The 19,879-nt window shown below is 42.2% G+C and overlaps 1 protein-coding gene across 1 annotated transcript; it reads right to left on the minus strand.

Moving 5' to 3' along the window:
• trib3 (tribbles pseudokinase 3) lies at positions 1 to 7,237 on the minus strand. Its single transcript, XM_034082913.2, has 4 exons — positions 6,692 to 7,237; positions 3,125 to 3,403; positions 2,168 to 2,460; positions 1 to 2,030 (listed from the first exon to the last, which is right to left on the minus strand). The coding sequence occupies exons 2-4, from the start codon at positions 3,401 to 3,403 to the stop codon at positions 1,541 to 1,543; spliced, it is 1,062 nt and encodes a 353-aa protein (XP_033938804.1). The 5' UTR covers positions 6,692 to 7,237; the 3' UTR covers positions 1 to 1,540.
• Positions 7,238 to 19,879: the final 12,642 nt, after the last annotated feature.

Here is a 19,879-nt window from a genome sequence, read left to right on the forward strand (position 1 = left end):
CAGTTTGTGAAACATCTTTAATTGTATCTCTGGAACTGAGGTGTGACACATTCAGAAGAAGGCATCCTATTGGCTGGTTCCGTGGTCGCTCTGTCAAAGACTTGAGTGTTGGGAATTGTTTTAGGCCAGTTATCTCAAGATTACAAGATTGCTATTTTCATATTATGATTCAACACACAGTGCTTATATTTGTTCCTTTATTCTGAAGTGTAAATCAGGGCTGCACATAACTGGTGCGCTGGTGCACCGGATCATTTGAAAAAGGCGCATTTGCGCAGCAACATAGAGAGAGAGAGAGAGAGAAAAGAGAGATGAGAGAGAGATATTTGCGAGTTGCAAGTTGCATATGAACTGGTAAGATAGCAGGGTTTCCCACACATAGACTTTACTTGTGCGGGCTGCCCAGGTATAGTAACGGCCGCCAAAGTATAAATCGCGAGCTATTTAGGTTTAATTTTTCTAATCCGTCCACGAGCACGACGGCATCTTGCTATCGCGTGAAGGATCTGCTTTATGCGCTCCGCACAAACCCTGCTGCGTGCTCACTAGCGCTTTTCTCTGGGGATTTCTGTTTTTAGGAAGATTTGTATTTATTTTTGAAAACACAGGCGGATCCTTGTCTTATAATTCTAGGGAGCAACCAGGAAGTGTAAACACTGAGAGAAAGTTGCTGTTCCCCTTTACATTGTTTCTGGGAATTTCTCTACTTTAGAAGTCGCTTGTTGAGGAAGGCACACGTGAGTCTGGTCAAGTAACCCAGGGTTAGACTGTGTGTGTGTGTGTGTGTGTGTGTGTGTGTGTGTGTGTGTGTGTGTGTGTGTGTGTGTGTGTGTGTGTGTGTGTGTGTGTGTGTGTGTGTGTGTGTGTGTGTGTGTGTGTGTGTGTGTGTGTGTGTGTGTGTGTGTGTGCGCACTCTTGTATGTATATCTTTGTGAGGACCTACTTCAGTTTTTGAATGGTTGTGATATTTTGTCTGAAGGCTGTTTGTGGTTTTCAGGTCCCCCAAGGGTTGGGGCTAATTAGCTTAATGGCAATAGACAAGTTATGGAATTAATTAACGATTAAGTAAATGTTCCTTCACTGTGGAATGTAATGGCTGGAGAAGAATGGCACTATCAGCATTTAGATTGGTTTCCCAATAATAATCCTTCCTTTTTAATTATGCAATACGGTCTGTTTCTTGGTACGAGTTCTTGTGTAAATGTCTAAATGAATACTTAGTTTACCACAGAAAAGGACATGCTTCAACCATTGCGACACCAAAACCATAAGAGGATGGGGTTTGGATTTTCCCCTGTATGTATCAGCAGTTACGGATTTGGCGTTGGGTGGAACAACCAAAGCCAAAGAAAAAACACGAAGCAATGTGTTTTGGATTTTTACCGAGTGGTCTGAAGAACTTGCTAAATTAGAAGCTAGCTGTTGGCTTTCTTTATGGCATCGATGCAAACAATAATACTTCTTTAAAACTCTAGGGGTGGGGTGAATTACATTGATTTGGGTCCTCACAAGTATAGAAGTACAATTGTGTGTCACTGTCTTAGTGTTTTTCAGTCCATGTTGGAACCAACTGGTCATCGTCCTCTTGTTTAGTCTGTGGTGTTTTGTGCGAGCTGTGATGAGTCTTTTGTGTTTTGTGATGTTGCGTGTGGGGATTGTTCAGCCACGGGTGCATCAGCAGCTCCGACGCCGTCAGTCTCTCTGCGGGTGACTTTCTCAGCATGCAGCCAATCAGACACTTGGCTCGTGGCGAAAGCCAATCAGGCAGGCTGAAGGCCCCGCGGCGGATCTTAGTGAACAGCGCGGCAGGTTGCATGTCCTGAAACGGGTATCGTCCAATCAGCATGGTGTACAGAGATACGCCCAGGCTCCAGATGTCTGCGGCACGGCCCGAGTAAGACCTGCGCCCATTGGTCAGTAGCTCGGGGCTGACGTAGGCGGGGCAGCCGTGTCTGTCCGTCAGAGAGTCGTCGTCACGGTTCCCGTGCAGGAGGACGCAGTCGTCGAGGCCGAGCAGAGCAACACGTGTCCTGCAGAAAGAAAACCAAACATTTAATTTATACGTCATCAGTAGATATATTACACACATTTACACTGATACCATTTATGATATTGCTGCTACTAATAATACTGCTGATGTTAGCAGTGTCATTATTTTCAGTCTCACCTGTATTTGTCGGTGAAGACGAACCTGCGGAGCTTTAGGTCTCTCAGGACGACGCCGTGCTGGTGACAGTGAGTCACGGCGTTCAGCATCTGAGTGAACAGATGCCCCGCCTCCTCCTCGCCGACAAGTTTCCTGCTTCGCACATACGCGTGCATGTCACCGTAGTGAGTGGGAAGGAAGACGTACACGCTGTCCTGGCCAATCACTACGTCCTGCAGGCTGCAGATGTTGTCATGGTCACCGATGCGGGAGTAAGCAGCCAACCGCTCCTGGTAACCACGCAGAGGAATCACCTGTAACCATGACATTCAGGTTAGATAACACGGTTACAGTTAGAAACAATATTACTAGCAGAATCAGCATTATTTCCAAAGCGTTTTTCAACAACAATTTTTTGCAAGTATAACCATAAAAGTGTTTCCAAAACTATTGGTATTTATTTTTTTGCAATATCAGTAGTTTTATAAGCAATATCAAGAATTTCCAGAAGCATTTTGTAATATTTTAGCAGGATTAACAGTTGGCAGTATCTGTAGTATTTTCAGAAATATTGGCACAAGTAGTACTTGTATATTCAAATGATCAAGTAAGTTAAAAGTATTTGCCATATTTTGTAGTATTTTCAGCAGTTTTAGCTTTATTTTTGGCAGTATATAATGTAGCCTTTTTATACAATCCCAATCATATTTTTGCAGTATAAACAATATAAGTATTTTTTTTAACATTTAGCTTTAAGTAACTACTATTTTTACCACTTTAAACAGTATTCATGCATAGATATAAACAGTATCAATCATATTTTTTCAGTACGAGTTATGTTTAATGTAGTATCACAATTCCTTTCAGAAGTATAAGCTATACTTTTGGAAGAATCTATAGCATTAGCACCAGTATGCGTCACAGTATAAGCAGTATTTGTAGTACTTGTTCCAGTATCAGTGACATTGGTAGCTGTACCTGGCAAGTGTATTGCTGTTTTGTGTGTGCGTGCTCGGCCCTGTAAGTCTTCTCCCCCTCGCAGCATTTAAACAGGATGTAGGATCCCACTCTGGAAGGCGATTGGCTCTCGTCGGGCTTGGGGGAGGGGCGTATGGGCCTGAGGCACTGCGAGAGTCCGGTGGCCGGAGGGGTCGGATCCAGGCGAGCTGCTTTCCATTTGGGTGAATTATCCTGGGGCTCGTCCAACAGTCTCTTCAGACAGCGCTGAGAACTCGCTGCAGTCACGGCCATGCTCATCTGTGATTGGAGGAGACAAAATACATCAGGTTAATTACAACTTGCATCTTTTGATATAACTGTGGCTGAAGAGGAGTCATTTTAAAACAATATTATATAAGTGAAAAAAGAAAATTAAAATGTAAGGTAAGGCTTTGGGTTGGATTAATTAATGGGTTAGGGTAATTGAAACACATAATAAATAAAAAATGTTAACGCATTATAAACCTTTAGTAATAACACATGGGATTTGTACAGCGCTTTTCCTGATGCTCAAAGACGCTTTACATGAAATCAGAACAGAAACAATACAAAGAAAACAAAAAACAACAACAATGTGCAAAACCTGTATCGCAGTCGCATTGTTTTCCCATTTTTATTTTTATCATAACAATTATTTGTATAGCTGCTTAAGTCTGAAGATGTCAGTGACGGTTCACAATGTAAAGCTCAGGTGTGTTTGAGGTATGATCTTGTAATATATCCCTAAACAGCAAAAAAATCGAGCATCATAAAAAAAAAACCTGAGTAAGAATAAAAGAATGTTTACACTGAGATATAAAATAATTAAACAATATAATTGATAATGAGACAGACGCAGCAAGTAACTAATTAAAAAAAGCACTGAACATAAGTTCTGAACAGTTTAAATATGATAAATGAAATTACGAACGTGTGGTATATACAGTCTATGGGTAATAGTTGGTCGTATTTCAAGAATTGTTCTAGAAGAAACTGGAACTTTTTCTCCATGCACTACTTAGCCCCCTCTGCTGGTCACATCAGTGCTGAGCCTCCCTCACAACCCCCCACCGGTATATCTCTACCCACAGTAAAAAATAGTTGTATTAGATGATATTAAATCACATCTCAGTGTGTTCCGAGACTCTCTGCTGCTCTCATGTTACACAGCTAACGTGTCTATAGGCTTCATGATGAAACTTCCTGTAAGCTGACGGACGCTTCAGCTTTCAGATCATTGCATCAGAGCACAACAGTTTATAGTTTAAACACACTTTAAATACAGTCAACACCTACCACACACACACACTCACACACATTTGGTGTTTTTTTATGTAGTTAGTAAGAGCCTTTGGTTGCCGTGGTGATGCTGTGTTGTAGCCTGCTGTTGGCCAATGCTGTTTTCACTCTGGTGAAACACTCTGAGTCACAGCATCACTGAAGCAACGTCATACTGACACACGCACACACCGAAACACACGCAGTGAATCTCTGCTTTGTGATGTCTAATCTAGTCAGCTGCTGTTTCACAATCAAAAATCTGACTGTTAATAATAAACACAGAAAAAAGCTAGATTTGACTAAACGCAGCTGACTGAGAAATCTGTATTTCTGAATATTGTGAAGCACGTTTCTCAGATGTAATCTACATATTCTGAGACAAATCAGCATCCATTGCGGTAGTAAGAGAAACCCTTTGTGAGTTCAACAAAGTTCAACAATTACTTTATTCAAAAACTACAAACAACTGCACAGCTCAAACAACTACAAAACTGCACGTCCAATACAAAATGTGCAGCGCCGGTGCTTGAGCCATTTGTAAAATTCACAATGCTCTCGGCTAATGTAGTTTATTTTAATAACAAGATGTATCCTTTACTGTCTGATTCTTAAAAAACACATTTAGACTCTATAGCTACAAGGATAAGTTGACTGATGAATTAGTCAAAATAATCACCAAGGATTTTGATAACCAATAAAAACGTTTCATGTGAAAATGACATTAAATGCTGTGGTCAGCCTTTCAAATATGTATGTTCCTTTTTCTGTTTCAATTCATATTTGACACTGACAAAACAAGACATCTAAAGACTTCACCTTGAACTTTAAAAAAATTACTTTTTAATAGACGAAACAACCAATAAATTAATTGGCGGATACATTTATCACTAAATAAAGTGTTTTTTTCAGCCATAGTTCACCCCCTCTGTCAGGCTATTATTCAAGTATCTGAGCGCAACACTTTCATTTGCCCGTAGACTCACCTTTGATGTGAATCCTACGGGTTACACCTACGGTCTTAACTTATGGGAGATTGCGTTCATTAAAGGCAGCTAAAATGATATATAAAGTATAAAGTGTCCTTGTGTAGATTAATGGAGTTAACAGGGAGATGGTGGGGTTTTCTTACTCTGGAATAGAACCTGGCAGCTAAGTTTTCACGTTGGCTCCTTATTTGAACGTACTGAACTCTACTGGTATGTATTTTATTTATTTGTTTATTTTATTTGGAATTGAAAAGTTGTACTCTTATCTTGTCTCCATCTCAACGTAGACATTCTGACATCTACTCTCAGTCCCGCATCCTGTTTGGTCTCAGACGGAAATCTGCTCACTAACATCTCTTCAAACTAATTTTACAATTACAAGGGCTCACATATTTTGGTCCTAATCCGTCAATTAGCTATCTTTTGTATCTGATTCGAAATAACTTTAATACAATTGTTTTCAACATGGTTTAAAAGTCCCAAAAGCAAAAGCAAAACAGCTACTGAGCTCACAACAACAAACCCATCTCCATGAAAACTGATGCAACAATTCATAAACTCTGCTCTGTCAGAGGTGTAACACGTATGTTTACTCAAGGACTGCATGTTCAGGTATTTCTACTGTAGTGCATGTTCTGCTAACGTGTACACCTTGACCACATTATAACCTACTGCATTCAACTGGCAAATACAGATTTAATAAACATACATGCTGAACTCATAAGATTATAAGTGCTAGGAAAAAGGAGAAAATCATATATTCAAAATAGTTTTGAACAAATGGATATTAATATTGCAAAGATTGGAGCTTTCACTAATACTTACACAATGACATTTTTGATAAAGAACCATCCGCAATGTGGATATAATGGCTGAGTGTGTAAAAAGTATAAAATAAGACATCACTTTACTGTAATGCATCTTAAATAGCTGAGCCCCATTAGATATAATCATTTTTATAGATGAAACAACAACAAAAAGTGAATTAAAAAGTGTGTGTGCTCCATCTCCACCAGGTACACTATAATGATGCTGTTTACATGTGAATGCATCGGTAAAAGGAATCGATAATACGGTATTAGTTACTCGGATATAGATAATTCTGCACAATGAGTAGCCTACCTTAGTACATTTGGCTGATGTAATGTGACTTGAATCAACGACATACATACACCACTTGGTGTCATATGTTTACATTTTGCTGACAGTTTTATCCAAAGCGATTTACAATAAGTGGTATAACCCAATATGTGTGTACTTTTACTTTCACTTAAGTAAATGATCTCTTTCTATATCTTACCTTGTTCTTTAAAGAGAGGGGCAGCAGGTCAACAGGAAGCCAGGTGAGTCGCAGCAGCAGTCTGTCTATGGAGCAGAAGTTGTTGAAGACATCAAAACTAAAATGTTTCCCTCTGAGTTTGAACCGGTACAGTAGAGCGGACTGTCCGGTGGTGACGTCTTTGTCTCGGTATTATTATTATTAGTGTCCCGGTTGCTCAACGTTTCGTCAGTCAGCTGTTGGTTGCGTTTCTTTTTCGGTCTGAATTAAATTAATAAACTTAAGGTGACAAAAAGGGAAGCTGCAAAAAAACAACCGAACTGTTTTTGATAAGACTACGAATGAAACTATTTTGTTTATGTATATATCTGGAGCTGAAGCGAACAAAGCCGAGCCAACCCGAGTCCTTCCGTCCGTCTTTGGGAGTTTAAATTAGAGTCATGTCCGTGTGTTGCTCCGCTTTATATCCAGTGTGGACCTCCGGGACTCTGGTCGGCTCTGACCCTGTTCTCCAGAACTTTCAGCCGGACTGAGGACTTGCTCGATCCCCGGGTGTGTTTGCTTCATCCAGCGGGGGGCGGAGCCTCGATGGTGCAATCCTGAGCGGATCAGTCGTCAGAAAAACGACACGAGACTCCGCACGAGCTGTTTCGATATGTTTCTATACGTAACGATAGCCTCCGTCTCCGGTGGAGGAAGTAGTCTGATGTCTCGATTAAGAAAAAGTAGCAATGCTACATTACTAACGTGTAAAAGTAATTAATTCAATGTTACAAATAAGTAAAAGTATTATAATTATAACGCTATGTATTAACCAAACTTGAAGTACCAAAAGTGAAAGTACTCAGTATGCAGTAGGCCTATAGCCCATTTCAGAATCATGTTCATTAATGTATTGTATTATAAGTTCTTACATATGCATTTAATGTGTTTACCATTTACATTTTTCAGATAGAAAATATGTTTTTATTATTATTACTTTATATACCACTGGCTAGCTTAATATATGATTTATGTCAAATAAATATAGTGGAGGCGTAGCATAATGTGAAAATACTCCAGTAAAGTAGCTCCAATTGTACTTAATAGTAAGTGCACTTGTTTACATTCACTGAGTAAAAGTAGTAACACACACTGTTTAAATACTCATTTACACATAACAACAAAAGACAATTAAAGACCTGCATCCAAAATCCCACCTAGTTAAAACCATTATTATTTTCAAACAGCTGATGATCTTATATACAGAAGATTACGCCATTTAAAAACGGACACACTGGGCATGTTTAAAAGACATATCACAAACTTTTACGGTGTGCCTTCAAAAATTAATTATTGCGTAAACATTTATTTTGCACTTTGAATTGTGTCTGTGTGTAAAAATAAAGTTTGCTTGACTTTTTCATTTATTACCCAGAATCTCCAGTTATACTATTAAGTAATAGATACCTCAAAGATGTTTTCCTCTGACAGTAAACAGTACAGTGAGTTTTTTTTAAATATCTGCAGTATGTGTGAATTTAAAATAAAAATTCTTTGCAGTTTTGCATTGTGCAGAAGTGTGCAAAATAAAGTAATGTGCAAAGGTTGACAGATCCCAGTCTTGTTTGATTGCAAACCCTGACCGTGGACCTGACTAACTTCAAATATTAAATTGCTGACCTTTGACCCTAATCTGTCCGCAGTCTGCTGCTGGAGGCTCAACACAGTGTGATCTGCATCCACGTCTGGCACGTTCTTTAAATATAGGCTGTTTGCACGCTTCACCATTCTCTGAAGTCTGTCTCCTCTCACCTGCCTCCCTGGCATAGATTAAGTTATATCAGCTGTGTCATAAGAATTGGATACTATAACTTAAATATAATAATTGTATTTATTTGATTAATTTGATTTTTTTAAATCAATCAACGAAATGCAAAAGCTGGCACACATTTTTATCACCCCTTCAATATTGCCCCCAAATAAATAATTGAAGTGAGAACTGTTGATACATGGTCCTAATATCATTTTAAAACACAGCTCTCAGGTCCTTAAAATACTTACATTTTTGTAAATTTCAGGTAGAAAATTAAGGCCTACATTTTTTTTGCCACTAGGCATGGGCCATTGAAAGTGCCTGTGTATATATTTTGAGGAACAAATATTATTTTGGTCAAACTTTCAAGCCTTTCTCTTTTTAAACGGTCTTTGTCTCAAACTATTTCATGTTGGTTTCCCTGATTTTGATTCAGGGTGACCTTGTAAAGTCTTTATATTTCGTGCTTGAGAAGGTGTGGGAACCCTGTTAATATATGATGATATTATATGTTAATAAATACATATATTTATAAAACGGACAAGTCAAATCAAGCAATCTGATTGGTTCTTAGCGATATACTGAGCGTATACCACGGGTAGAATTGTAGTTACTTTTCACAACAAGTCAGTATCCCTCCGCGTCTGAGAAAAACTGTATACAGTTGGGCTGAAAAGCAAACTGCCTGCCCTAGGGCTTCGCGTCGGGCCGAACCACGCCCCTTGGCTGTGATATAATGAACATATACCACGGCCTGTCGTGAGCTATTGCTTAAATATATTAAGGCTGTCAAATGAGTGCTTTCATTTCCAAAGTAGCTTTTCAACATGATGGAAGCAGATGAGAAAATGTTACTTGGCCCAGTGAACATTTACATTTAAAAAACGCCTGGATGGAACACTTCACTTCTGTCCCTTGTGAGAGACTTTTCTCACTTGCAGGTAACGTAGTGCAAGATAAGAGAACAGCCTTGACATCTGAGAACGTGGGGAAGCTAGTTTGTCTGGCTGAGGGAGAAGTGAGAGGCATTGTGAGGCTGATGGGTCCATTGAGTTACAGTACATGTTCATAAATGAAACTGTTATGGCCATTGTTGCCACTGACACTTTTGCTTGGTTTTGTTAATTGTGTCGTACAACATATTGTTTATTGTGTTGCCTAAGATCGTTTTGCCATACAACATATTGGAGAAATAGTATTGAAATTAAAGACATGTTGACCTATACGTTTATAATGCCTACTCATTGATTCACTCATCTTCCAAAACCCATTTGAATATTTTGAAATGCTTCTCACGGCAAATATTGCTATATGGGATTAATTTTGATTAATTAATCACAAAGCATGTCATTAATTATATTATTTAATAATTTAAGAACTTTACAGCCTTTATATATATATATACTACAAGATATACTGTGTATATATTCATACATGATCTGTATGTAACAGACAAGGCCCATTGGGTACATTTTAATGAATGAGTTCTAAAGAGGAGAGGCCCTCATATGAAACTTTTTAAGGGATCTGCAATGTTTTTAAAATATAATTAAAATATCTTAAAGGTCCCATGTCATGCTTTTCCGGTTATTACCCGTCCCCTTGTGTGTTATGAAGGTTTTTCTGCATGTAAACGGTCTGCAGAGTCACAAACCCTCAAAGTACACCCTGTAGGGAGTACAACTCAACACAGAAAAGACCTGTCTGTGCTGCCCCAAAACGCCTCGTTGGGGATTTCTCTTTTTCCATTGTTTTCTTCCTGGGTACAGTGACTTGCCCATACCCAAATGGACCAATCCGTGGAGCCGTTACGTCCGCGGAGCCGTTAGGTTAAGTCGGTGGATTGGTCCCAATGGACTTCCTCCCACACACACACACACACTCAATCTTTCTCAGCTGCAGCTCCAACAAGACGTGTAGGACAGAGAGTGAATAATACACATACTATACAGAGATGCTGTATGAGAAACCAATGTGAGTTTGGAACATTGCACAATATAAATATATTCTAATAGACCTCAACAATGGAACTATGATCAGTAGAAATGGCCATGACATGGGACCTTTAAATGGGTCTTTAACAGTTATTTATAGTACTTACACATGGCAAGTTGGATTTTATGGACTTATGACACTTACTGATTATTTTCTGACATTTATTATCACGATTTCATTCATTCAAAATCTGAAATTGAAACCTGTCCTAACAAGGTCTGTGGTCCTTTCAACTTGTTATGAATCCATAGATATCAAATACTTTATGCTTCTTGTGAGTTATATATTAGTCCTATCATGCTATATTTGGTCTTTGGTCAGATGGGACCATTATTTCTTCCTAAAATATTCATATGTGCCCAAAAGCTAACCATATAGCATTATAAGAAAAACTTGCCTTTTAGCTGAACAGTTATACTGATTTTGAAAAGGCGCACACATCATTTCAGCAGCGGGCTAAAATGCAATACTTAAGTAAATGTACTTAGTTACTTTCTATGCCTGCAAACGTACATGTAATTGACAGGAAGTATCCTTCCACCACACACAGGAACACTACTGTGTACTTGTTACAGTGTAGTTCCGTGTCAGTTCACAGAGGAGGAAAGATCAGAGACTGACTGTTCACATGTTAACAACACGTGCAGCATGTGGATTAATCCCAGCAGGAAGCGGTGACAGAAGCCTGCTGCTCCACAGGAAGGTAACGTCTTATCTTAATTATGTAGATTTCCTCTGTGACCTGTGACCTCTGTGTGTGTGTGTGTGTGTGTGTGTGTGTGTGTGTGTGTGTGTGTGTGTGTGTGTGTGTGTGTGTGTGTGTGTGTGTGTGTGTGTGTGTGTGTGTGTGTGTGTGTGTGTGTGTGTGTGTGTGTGTGTGTGTGTGTGTGTGTGTGTGTGTGTGTGTGTGTGTGTGTGTGTGTGTGGGGGTGGGTGGGTGTGGGGGTGGGGGTGGGTGGGTGGGTGTAGTCAGCTTTGCTTTCATCGGAAAGATTCCAAGCGACAGGTAAAAAACCCTGACTGACCTTCTTACACAAGCACACATACACTACACACAGGCACTCACACACATACACACACAGCAGGTTATCTCCACATGGTTAGTGTGTTTTTATGCCACATGATGAAATATTGAAGAAACAGAGGAGGAACACTGTGTGTGTTTGTGCGTGTGTGTTAAACTTTACTGTCTCTTTCATAACCGACGTGATGAAATCAGAGGCCAAGTGTCTGACTCAACTACGGCCCGCCACGAGAACACACACACGCACACACATTGTTTCTTCTCTCTGTCCTTGTTGTCTGGACTATCACCTGTAGTGTGACACCTGTGCTGCTGTGATACTGAGGATTTGATCTCTACCTGATTCACACCTGTGTGTGTGTGTGTGTGTGTGTGTGTTAACTTTAAATCCTCTGTGTGTGTAGTGAGACCAGCTGTCTGGTCCCTCTGCTTCTCTCTCTCTGTATTTTGCTTCAGGGCATCTTGAAAGTGGTTGAACTGTGAGACATGTAAATGAAATATCCTCAAGTGTATCGATCGTGGCACTTGGTGGTCTCTGCTAAATGTAGCCTAAAACCGCTTACGGTCTTTAGAGATTTTTTGGGGGGTATTTTCACCTTTTTAAATTGACATTTAAGATCTAAGAGGGAGGATTACATGACATGCAACCAAGAAACCTGGTGTAAGGGAAACTTCTGTGTAGCAATGCAGTGGGAGTCACCGACTCATGAAGGAGACACGGGAAGAGCAGGAGCTTTGATGTCAAACACTGATGGTTTATTTGGAGCTTCGGCCGGAGAATTCACATCACAAGTCCAAGAGCCAGAGGTTTTGACTTCACGGTAGAGTTGCCACGTCAATTCTGGCGCGCCTCTCTCTCTCGTTAGCCCTTTTAACTAGTTCAGAGAGAGTAATCAACATATTTGAGAAGATAGCCTAAACAGTTGGGAACACTGAGTTACTTGCGTCTGACACTTATGGCCTCGAAGATTTCACACCTTGGAGTCCACAAACACAGAGAAGGAAGTGTCCCAGTGTACCCACAACAATAAACCATCTGTTGGGTTGCCCAGTCATAGAATGGGAACAACAACATTATGGCTGAAGCAGCCTATCTCCTTAACCCTCTGAGACCCACATAGGACATTTCCGTTTTTGTATATTTTTGTGTTTTGCCTTTGTCATTTCTTTGCAGTAAAATCAAGTTTTACACATCCCAGAAATCAGCACAACCTCAGCTAATGATATGTGTCACTCATTAGCAGTGTTTGGACTAACGCGTTACAAAGTAACGCGTTACTGTAACGCCGTTATTTTTGGCAGTAACTAGTACTCTAACGCATTACTTTTTAAATTCAGTAACTCAGTTACCGTTACTACATGGTGCGTTACTCCGTTACTGCGTTAGTTTTTTGATATAGTCAACAGCCAGGTGAACAGAGATGAGAACTGTACTTAAGTACAGTACTTGAGTAAATGTACTTAAATACTTCCTGTGTCACATGCGGAGACGGGCTGTGGGCGTGTTTGTGTTGTTTACTAACAAGACTATCATGGCGGCGGCGGAGCTCAAGTCTAGTTTCTCCACCTGGAGATATTCTCACTATTTCACTTTTGTCGAGCACAAAGAAAAGAACGTTTTAGTTAAATGTAAGTTGTGTCCTGGCGGGTCAAAGAGCCTATCTACTGCCCAAACCAGTCATTCACATCTCTTAAAACATCTGCAAAAACAACATGCTGGGACGAAGCTAGTAGCTAAAGGCCCTGACACACCAACCCGATTTTTGGAGTCAGAGGCCGTCAGAGGCTGTCGGGCATTCGCGGCGCCGTAGTCAGGTTGGTGTGTCCCACACCGTCGACCGTGACACGCCTTATTTGGACTGCCAGACCCGATGCATGGCCGATTCAACATGTTGAATCGGCCATGCATCGGGTCTGGCAGTCGGACCAAATAATCACTCTGATTGGCTGTTCAGCTAGCAAATCAGTGCATGAGAAGCGAAGCGGAAGTGAGGGACGTAAACAAACGATTTAAGAAGGCACACACAGACTGCTATTCATTTTCATCTCATCATGGCGATCTGGAATGATGCAAACGAAGACCTGCTCATCACCTTGATCCAGGAGAGGCCAGCTCTGTATGATATTACGGAGAAAAGATACTCTTCTTCTTCTCTGTCTTCCGGTTGTTGCCTCTTTTGAATGACGAATACACACTACCGCCGCCTGCTGGTAAGGAGAGTTATTGCAACTCACGCACTGAAGTCGGTGCGGTGTATTCCCGTGCGACACATGGACAAAACGCAGGAGAACACGGCCAGGCAACAGCTGACTTCAGCGTCGGCTAGTCCTCTGGTGACTGCTTGGTGTGTCAGGGCCTTAAGACCACAGAGACTCAGCCGACGCCACTCCACCTCCACCTGCACCTAAGCAACAGCGGCTGGATTTTAACCAAGGGGCTGCTAGCCAGGGAAAAGTCGATAAAGCCATTGCACGGTATGTTGTAGAACACATGCAGGCTATTGCTACAGTGGAGTCACCTGCTTTCAGGGAGCTAGTTAGCATGATAGCATGTCCGGGCGGCACACGGCATATGGGACGGAAAACTTTTTCCAACTACCTGGAGAAAGAATATACAAAAATGGAAAGCCAGCTAATATCGATGCTATCCAGATTGCATATAATGCATGTCAAGTTGATCAACAGATTGTATTATTCTCCAATGCAATAACAGTACTGAAATGAAGGCTATAAGGGCATTAATACAATGGGAGCCCCTTTTTTAAGTAACTAAAACGTTACTTTTCACAGTAACGCATTACTTTTTGGTGTAAGTAATCAGTAAAGTAACTGAGTTACTTTTGAAATGATGTAACTAGTAATGGTAACTAGTTACTGGTTTTAAGTAACTAGCACAACACTTCTCATTAGAGACTTATATACGCTATAATAGGGGATATTTGCCCATAAATAAAAAACGGAGCTTGAATGTTTTACTTATTTCATTAAAAATAACTGCTAACCATAACATTGAAAGAAACATTCAACACAGAAAATTGCACACATTTATTATCATTGTATCATAACTGATTAGAAGATTCTAACTTATTCTATTCATTAGTTATGCCCATTATTTTGGGCAGTGTCCATGGGCGTATTTTTGCGAGGAATTGTCATTTTTTGTCCTGCCAATTTTGAAGAGTACACATGATATATCATGTCCACAATCACACATGGCATTCTGAGCAGATTCGTCTGCATTTTCATCAACATTGTCCCCTTGAAAAATCTGCTCCAAAGCCTCAGCTGTAGTAAACGTCCTTGCCATACCTCAGTTTACTTTCAAAACACTAAAAGAACTGAGGTTACCTACTGTAACCCCAGCTTCTATGAGTAAATGGCTTCGCCCTCTATCGCTATTGGGTTATCCCTCTGCGCCCCCGCGCAGCACTGAAACACTTGTAGTCCACGCCCACCTGCTAGGTGGGCCCCACCCTCGGGCCTCCTTCCGGTATAAATAGGAAGGGGGTCCGGCAATCTGCTCCCATACAAAATAACTTTTCTTCAGCTATTCGTAGAGCCAGTGGGGCCTAGCGCTTAGAGGGCTGCGCCATTTACTCATAGAAGCTGGGTTACAGTAGGTAACCTCAGTTCTACTTCGTATATGGCTTCGCCCTCTAAGGCTATCGCTATTGGGTTAAGGGCGAAGCATGATTTAGGCCCATTCCCAAACCGCCCCCTACACCCTACCCCTCCGTTTGCGCGTTCACGCGGAGGGTCCGCCATATTGAGGGCTGTTCCAAAGCAACGAGTGTGGAGCAAGCCCCCAGGAAGTGCGCCGGAGTCTGATGAGAATATTCGTGCTGGTCAAACGGCGGTACTACACTTCCTTTAGGTTGCTGGGCCCGGAAACACTTTTTCCCATTGACTTACATTGGGAAAGAGTGGTCTGTAACTCGTCGGATAACCATTATGAACGTTTGTATAGCCCTTATTAAAAACATTCGTTCCTCAAGTTGTACAAATGTGCTAATAACGTTATTCTGAGAGTTATTTCCCTCGGCATTATGAACGCGCATCTAACCCACGGGAGCGCGCCGCCCGGCATGTTCATGTTACGTGTTCAGTACTACATGAGTTTCTCTTTACCCATGGATGCACAATAACAACGGACCATATCGCCTTACTGCCAGCCCACGGAGCTGTAATAATGGATATATTGCACATGTCTGCTGTAATTCATCATTTGTAAAATATTATACTACATGGGCTGTATGATGTACATCTTGTACCGTAAATGTTGTATTAAATAAAGTTAATATTACCGACGTAGATTAACGTTCCTGTAGCTTCTTATTGCACTTGCAATTGTTTTAGTTACTTGTGGGCTACTTAACATGAATAATCACAGTTACTATCCTTTTACTCCATCACATTTAAAAAATAAATAGGCTATTGTTATTTTAACTCCACCACAGTAATCCATCATCAGCTTTACTTTTTAGATACAGTTTTAACTCACAATTGATCATAACAGGCTTCAACATATACATTTTTATATATTACCAAGTGGTTTCATGTACAACCCACACAAGTATCATGCTAAATGAAGCTCTGTTGCTTGGATATCACTAGATCCTGATGTCAGCGTAATATAAAAGTACAGTAGCTGCTAACTGCCGCCTCGTTAATATAAATCCAGTACCATGCTGTCATGAACGTGCGGTGCTGTTACGTGTACGCAAATTCACGTGCTTAATGTGAACGAGCCTTTTGGGCGGCGTGGTTAAAGTTGCGCATGCTCTGAGTGCACATACGGGTACTTCTCAGGCATGCCGGGTAATCTGTGACGTTTCGCTCTCTCAAAAGTTGGGCCATTTTGTCATCATGCGCCATTGAGCAACTCCCATAGGAATGAATGAGGCCCCGCCTCCCACGCTGTATCCAGTTCTTATTATACATCCATAGTGTGGAGGGGGAGTGGGCTATCAAGCCCTCAAACAGCGAGTCTGCAGCGGTGCTGACCGGTCTCTACCTGACCGGAGTCACGACACGACAGCGTGTTTCCTGACGGACACAGAAACACGCTGTTTACAAGTAGTTCCAGCAAACATCCACTGATAAATTGCGATGTTAACAACCTCATGATAACCTCATACGTTTTTATCTTAGGATCATACCTGTGTTTAGTATAGACAAAGATAAATGTGTGCATTTTATTATAAAGTTGTGTATATTTACAGACCGTTGCAAAAACTAAGAAGCTTATAAACATCAGGTTTAAAACTAAAAGAGCTTTGAAACACAATGAAAGATGTTTGGAGTTTTATTTGAGTTATTCATTTAAACTCTTTGTCTAATGGCGCGTTTCCACTGCAGCGGGTAGCTCGCTTTAAGCGTGCCGAGCCGTGCGGGGCCCGTTTTTGGTTGCGTTTCCACTTGGCCTAGTTTTGGCCCGGGGCTACTTTTTCACCTTTTTTCTGGCCCGACTAAATCGTGGTTCTAGGGCCAGGAACAACCAGGCTGAGTCGGGCTGAGTATGCTAAACTAGAGAGAGGATCGCTGGCAAGGGGGCTACAACTACAACAAGATGAACATATTTGACCGTGATTTAATTATAATACACGTTTCAAAATGATGCCGAAGTAACAACATACTGATACCGGTTAGTAAAAACCATGAATTAATGCTTTGACAAGTCTGCAGACAGACGGCAGGCGAACAACCCTTTTAAAATGCGTGTTTTCTAAATGTAGCTTGGCTAAGCTAACGTTGTATATGCTCCGACCGTCCACACTCACAGCAACGGCCTATACAGACATAAATAAAGCAGCGACTGTATTCACCATGACACAGGCAGTCTGTGGCTTGTACTTGTTTAACTTTTGTCTAGTTTCTGAACAGATATGAAGAGCTGTGAGCTCTGAGTGCTAAGAGCTAACGGCTGTGTTGTTTTTTGGGGCGCTCATTGAAGATGACGTCACAGCTCCGCCTACACTGTGTTACTATAGTTACTGCCCCAGTTCCTAAACTGTAATGGAAACGCAGCATTAAAGTGAGCCGGGCATAATAAGGCCTAACCAAACCGAGCGAGGCCGAGCGAGGGCTGCAGTGGAAACGCGCCATAAGAGATGCTGATTTGAAACCGTTGTTACATACAGTTACGGCATTTCCTGTTTCTGCTGGAGAGAGGGGAGGCCGTCCCAAAGCTTGCTGCTGTATTTACTCCCTCCACCTGACAGGAGGGAGCCTCGTTGAGCTGCGAGTGTGGCTACAGACGGAGTTCACTCCATCACGGAGGGGTAGGGTCGAGGGAGTGGTTTGGGATTGGGCCGTAGTCTGCGCCCCACTGGGTCCGCCCGGCACTAGAAGCACAGACACACCTGCTCAATAACACCCCCTGTCTGTTGTACCCCTTATACTTTGCTCCAGAGTGCCGTGGTTCATTGTTTATTAATGTGTTTCTGCAGCATTTACCGACCGCTGCAGTGCTGGCTGCTCTTCCACGGGAGTTTATTCTCCCGTTAGCTCCCGGTTAGCTCACACTGCAGCAGCCGCTCTAAAGTATTCACTGTCCGACTCACACAAGCAGCTGATGCATATCCCCAGTTCCCCTTAGCCTAAGTGAATGTGTGTCAGTCTGAATTGACACTGTTTGGTATCACAACGCTGTTATGAAAGTTTCTCTGGTATAAAACGGGTGATGTTAGCATAGCAACCGAAGCTAAACTGACTACTTGCATCCGATAGCTGCAATAATACAAAACAACACGTCTGCCTCTCTCCACAATGATCGATAACAGTGAACGGATGGTCAAAGTAAGGTACAAATAAACAGAATCACACGAAGCCTGGTTAGTGTTGCCTGACTTTATAAAGTGTGTTTATAGGCACTACTGCTTGTAGGCAGGCATGACAGTCGACCCATGTTCAGGGGAGGTGGGTTTAGTTTCCTGCACGCCTCGACGTAAGCGACGTCGCCTCTTAGCTCCAAAGCTCTTGCCTCTGGACCGACAATTTTTTGGAGCTGGAAATGAAGCGGATTCCGGAGCTAAGAGCCGGCACTAGCTCCGAGCCGGAGCTGAAAAGGCGCTGGTGTGAAAGGGGCATGTGTGTCAGACAGGTAGGAGAGCGCACAGCTGGATCCCTGACGTCACTCACTCTGACCAGGCACTCCGTACAAAGTGTGTCAGAGGAAAAAGGAACATCCCTCCTATAAGAGGGAAAAAGGGCCGCTCTCCGCGTGCCGAGAGGCGCACTGCTGGATCCCTGACGTCACTCACGGACCGTCCACACAGCGGCGTGCGTTGACGCTTGGCGGTGGGCGTGTCTGAAGCTTGGGGAGTCAACGTGACCAACAACCAATCACATGAATCTCCCGCCCCCGACATAGCAAAAAAGGAAAAGCCCGGTTCTTCTCCACTATCGCCAAAATGGATGCCGGTTTTGTAGCAAGGGTAGCACGGGCAAGTGTAGTAACAAGGGTGGCTTTAGTGTATGCAATGTCTCGCAGGAGGCCATGTAGTGTGCGTCGCTGTTGGGTACATCCGATACTCAGAAAACGTTTGCAACGGGGGGAATACCACGTTCTGGTCCAAGAGCTCCGCCTGGATGATGTACTGTTTCAGCAGTACTTCAGGATGAGCAAAGACGTGTTCGACGAGTTGCTCGGAAAAGTGGGTCCACTGATTTCAAAGGCAGACACCCATATGCGTTTGTCAATCGGACCCGCCGAGTGACTCGCCATCTGCCTACGGTACGTTTTGTGTATTTCTACTTCTGTAACCTGACTCTGTATACAAAGAGAGAGAATGCATGCCATGGATGAATGATGAATGAAGTCTGTGATTTAGTTCAGATGGATGACATTAATTAAGATAGCTAGGTAAATACAGTATTGCTCCCCTGTGTACATGGCGTGTGTGTGTGTGTGTGTGTGTGTGTGTGTGTGTGTGTGTGTGTGTGGTGTGTGTGTGTGTGTGTGGTGTGTGTGTGTGTGTGTGTGTGTGTGTGTGTGTGTGTGTGTGTGTGTGTGTGTGTGTGTGTGTGTGTGTGTGTGTGTGTGTGTGTGTGTGTGTGTGTCTGTGGTCTGTGTGGGGTCTGTGTGTGTGTCTGTGGTCTGTGTGTGTGGGGGGTGTGTCTCTGTGGTCTGTGTGTGTGGGTGGTCTGTGTGTCTGTGGTCTGTGGTCTGTGTGTGTGTGTGTGTGTTTGTGTGTGTGTGTGTGTGTGTGTGTGGGGGGGGGGGGGGTCTGCATGTGTGTCTGTGGGCTGTGTGTGTGGGGACATATACTTTTTTTTAATCATGTATATTATTTTTTTCTCAGGTACCTGGCAACCGGTGACTCATACAGGACCATAGCATTCAGCTATCGGGTCGGGCATGCAACCGTGGCTGTCATTGTCAGGGAGGTTGCGG

This window comes from Pseudochaenichthys georgianus, chromosome 5 (genome assembly GCF_902827115.2).
Source record: "Pseudochaenichthys georgianus chromosome 5, fPseGeo1.2, whole genome shotgun sequence".
NCBI classification, from domain to species: Eukaryota; Metazoa; Chordata; class Actinopteri; order Perciformes; family Channichthyidae; genus Pseudochaenichthys; species Pseudochaenichthys georgianus.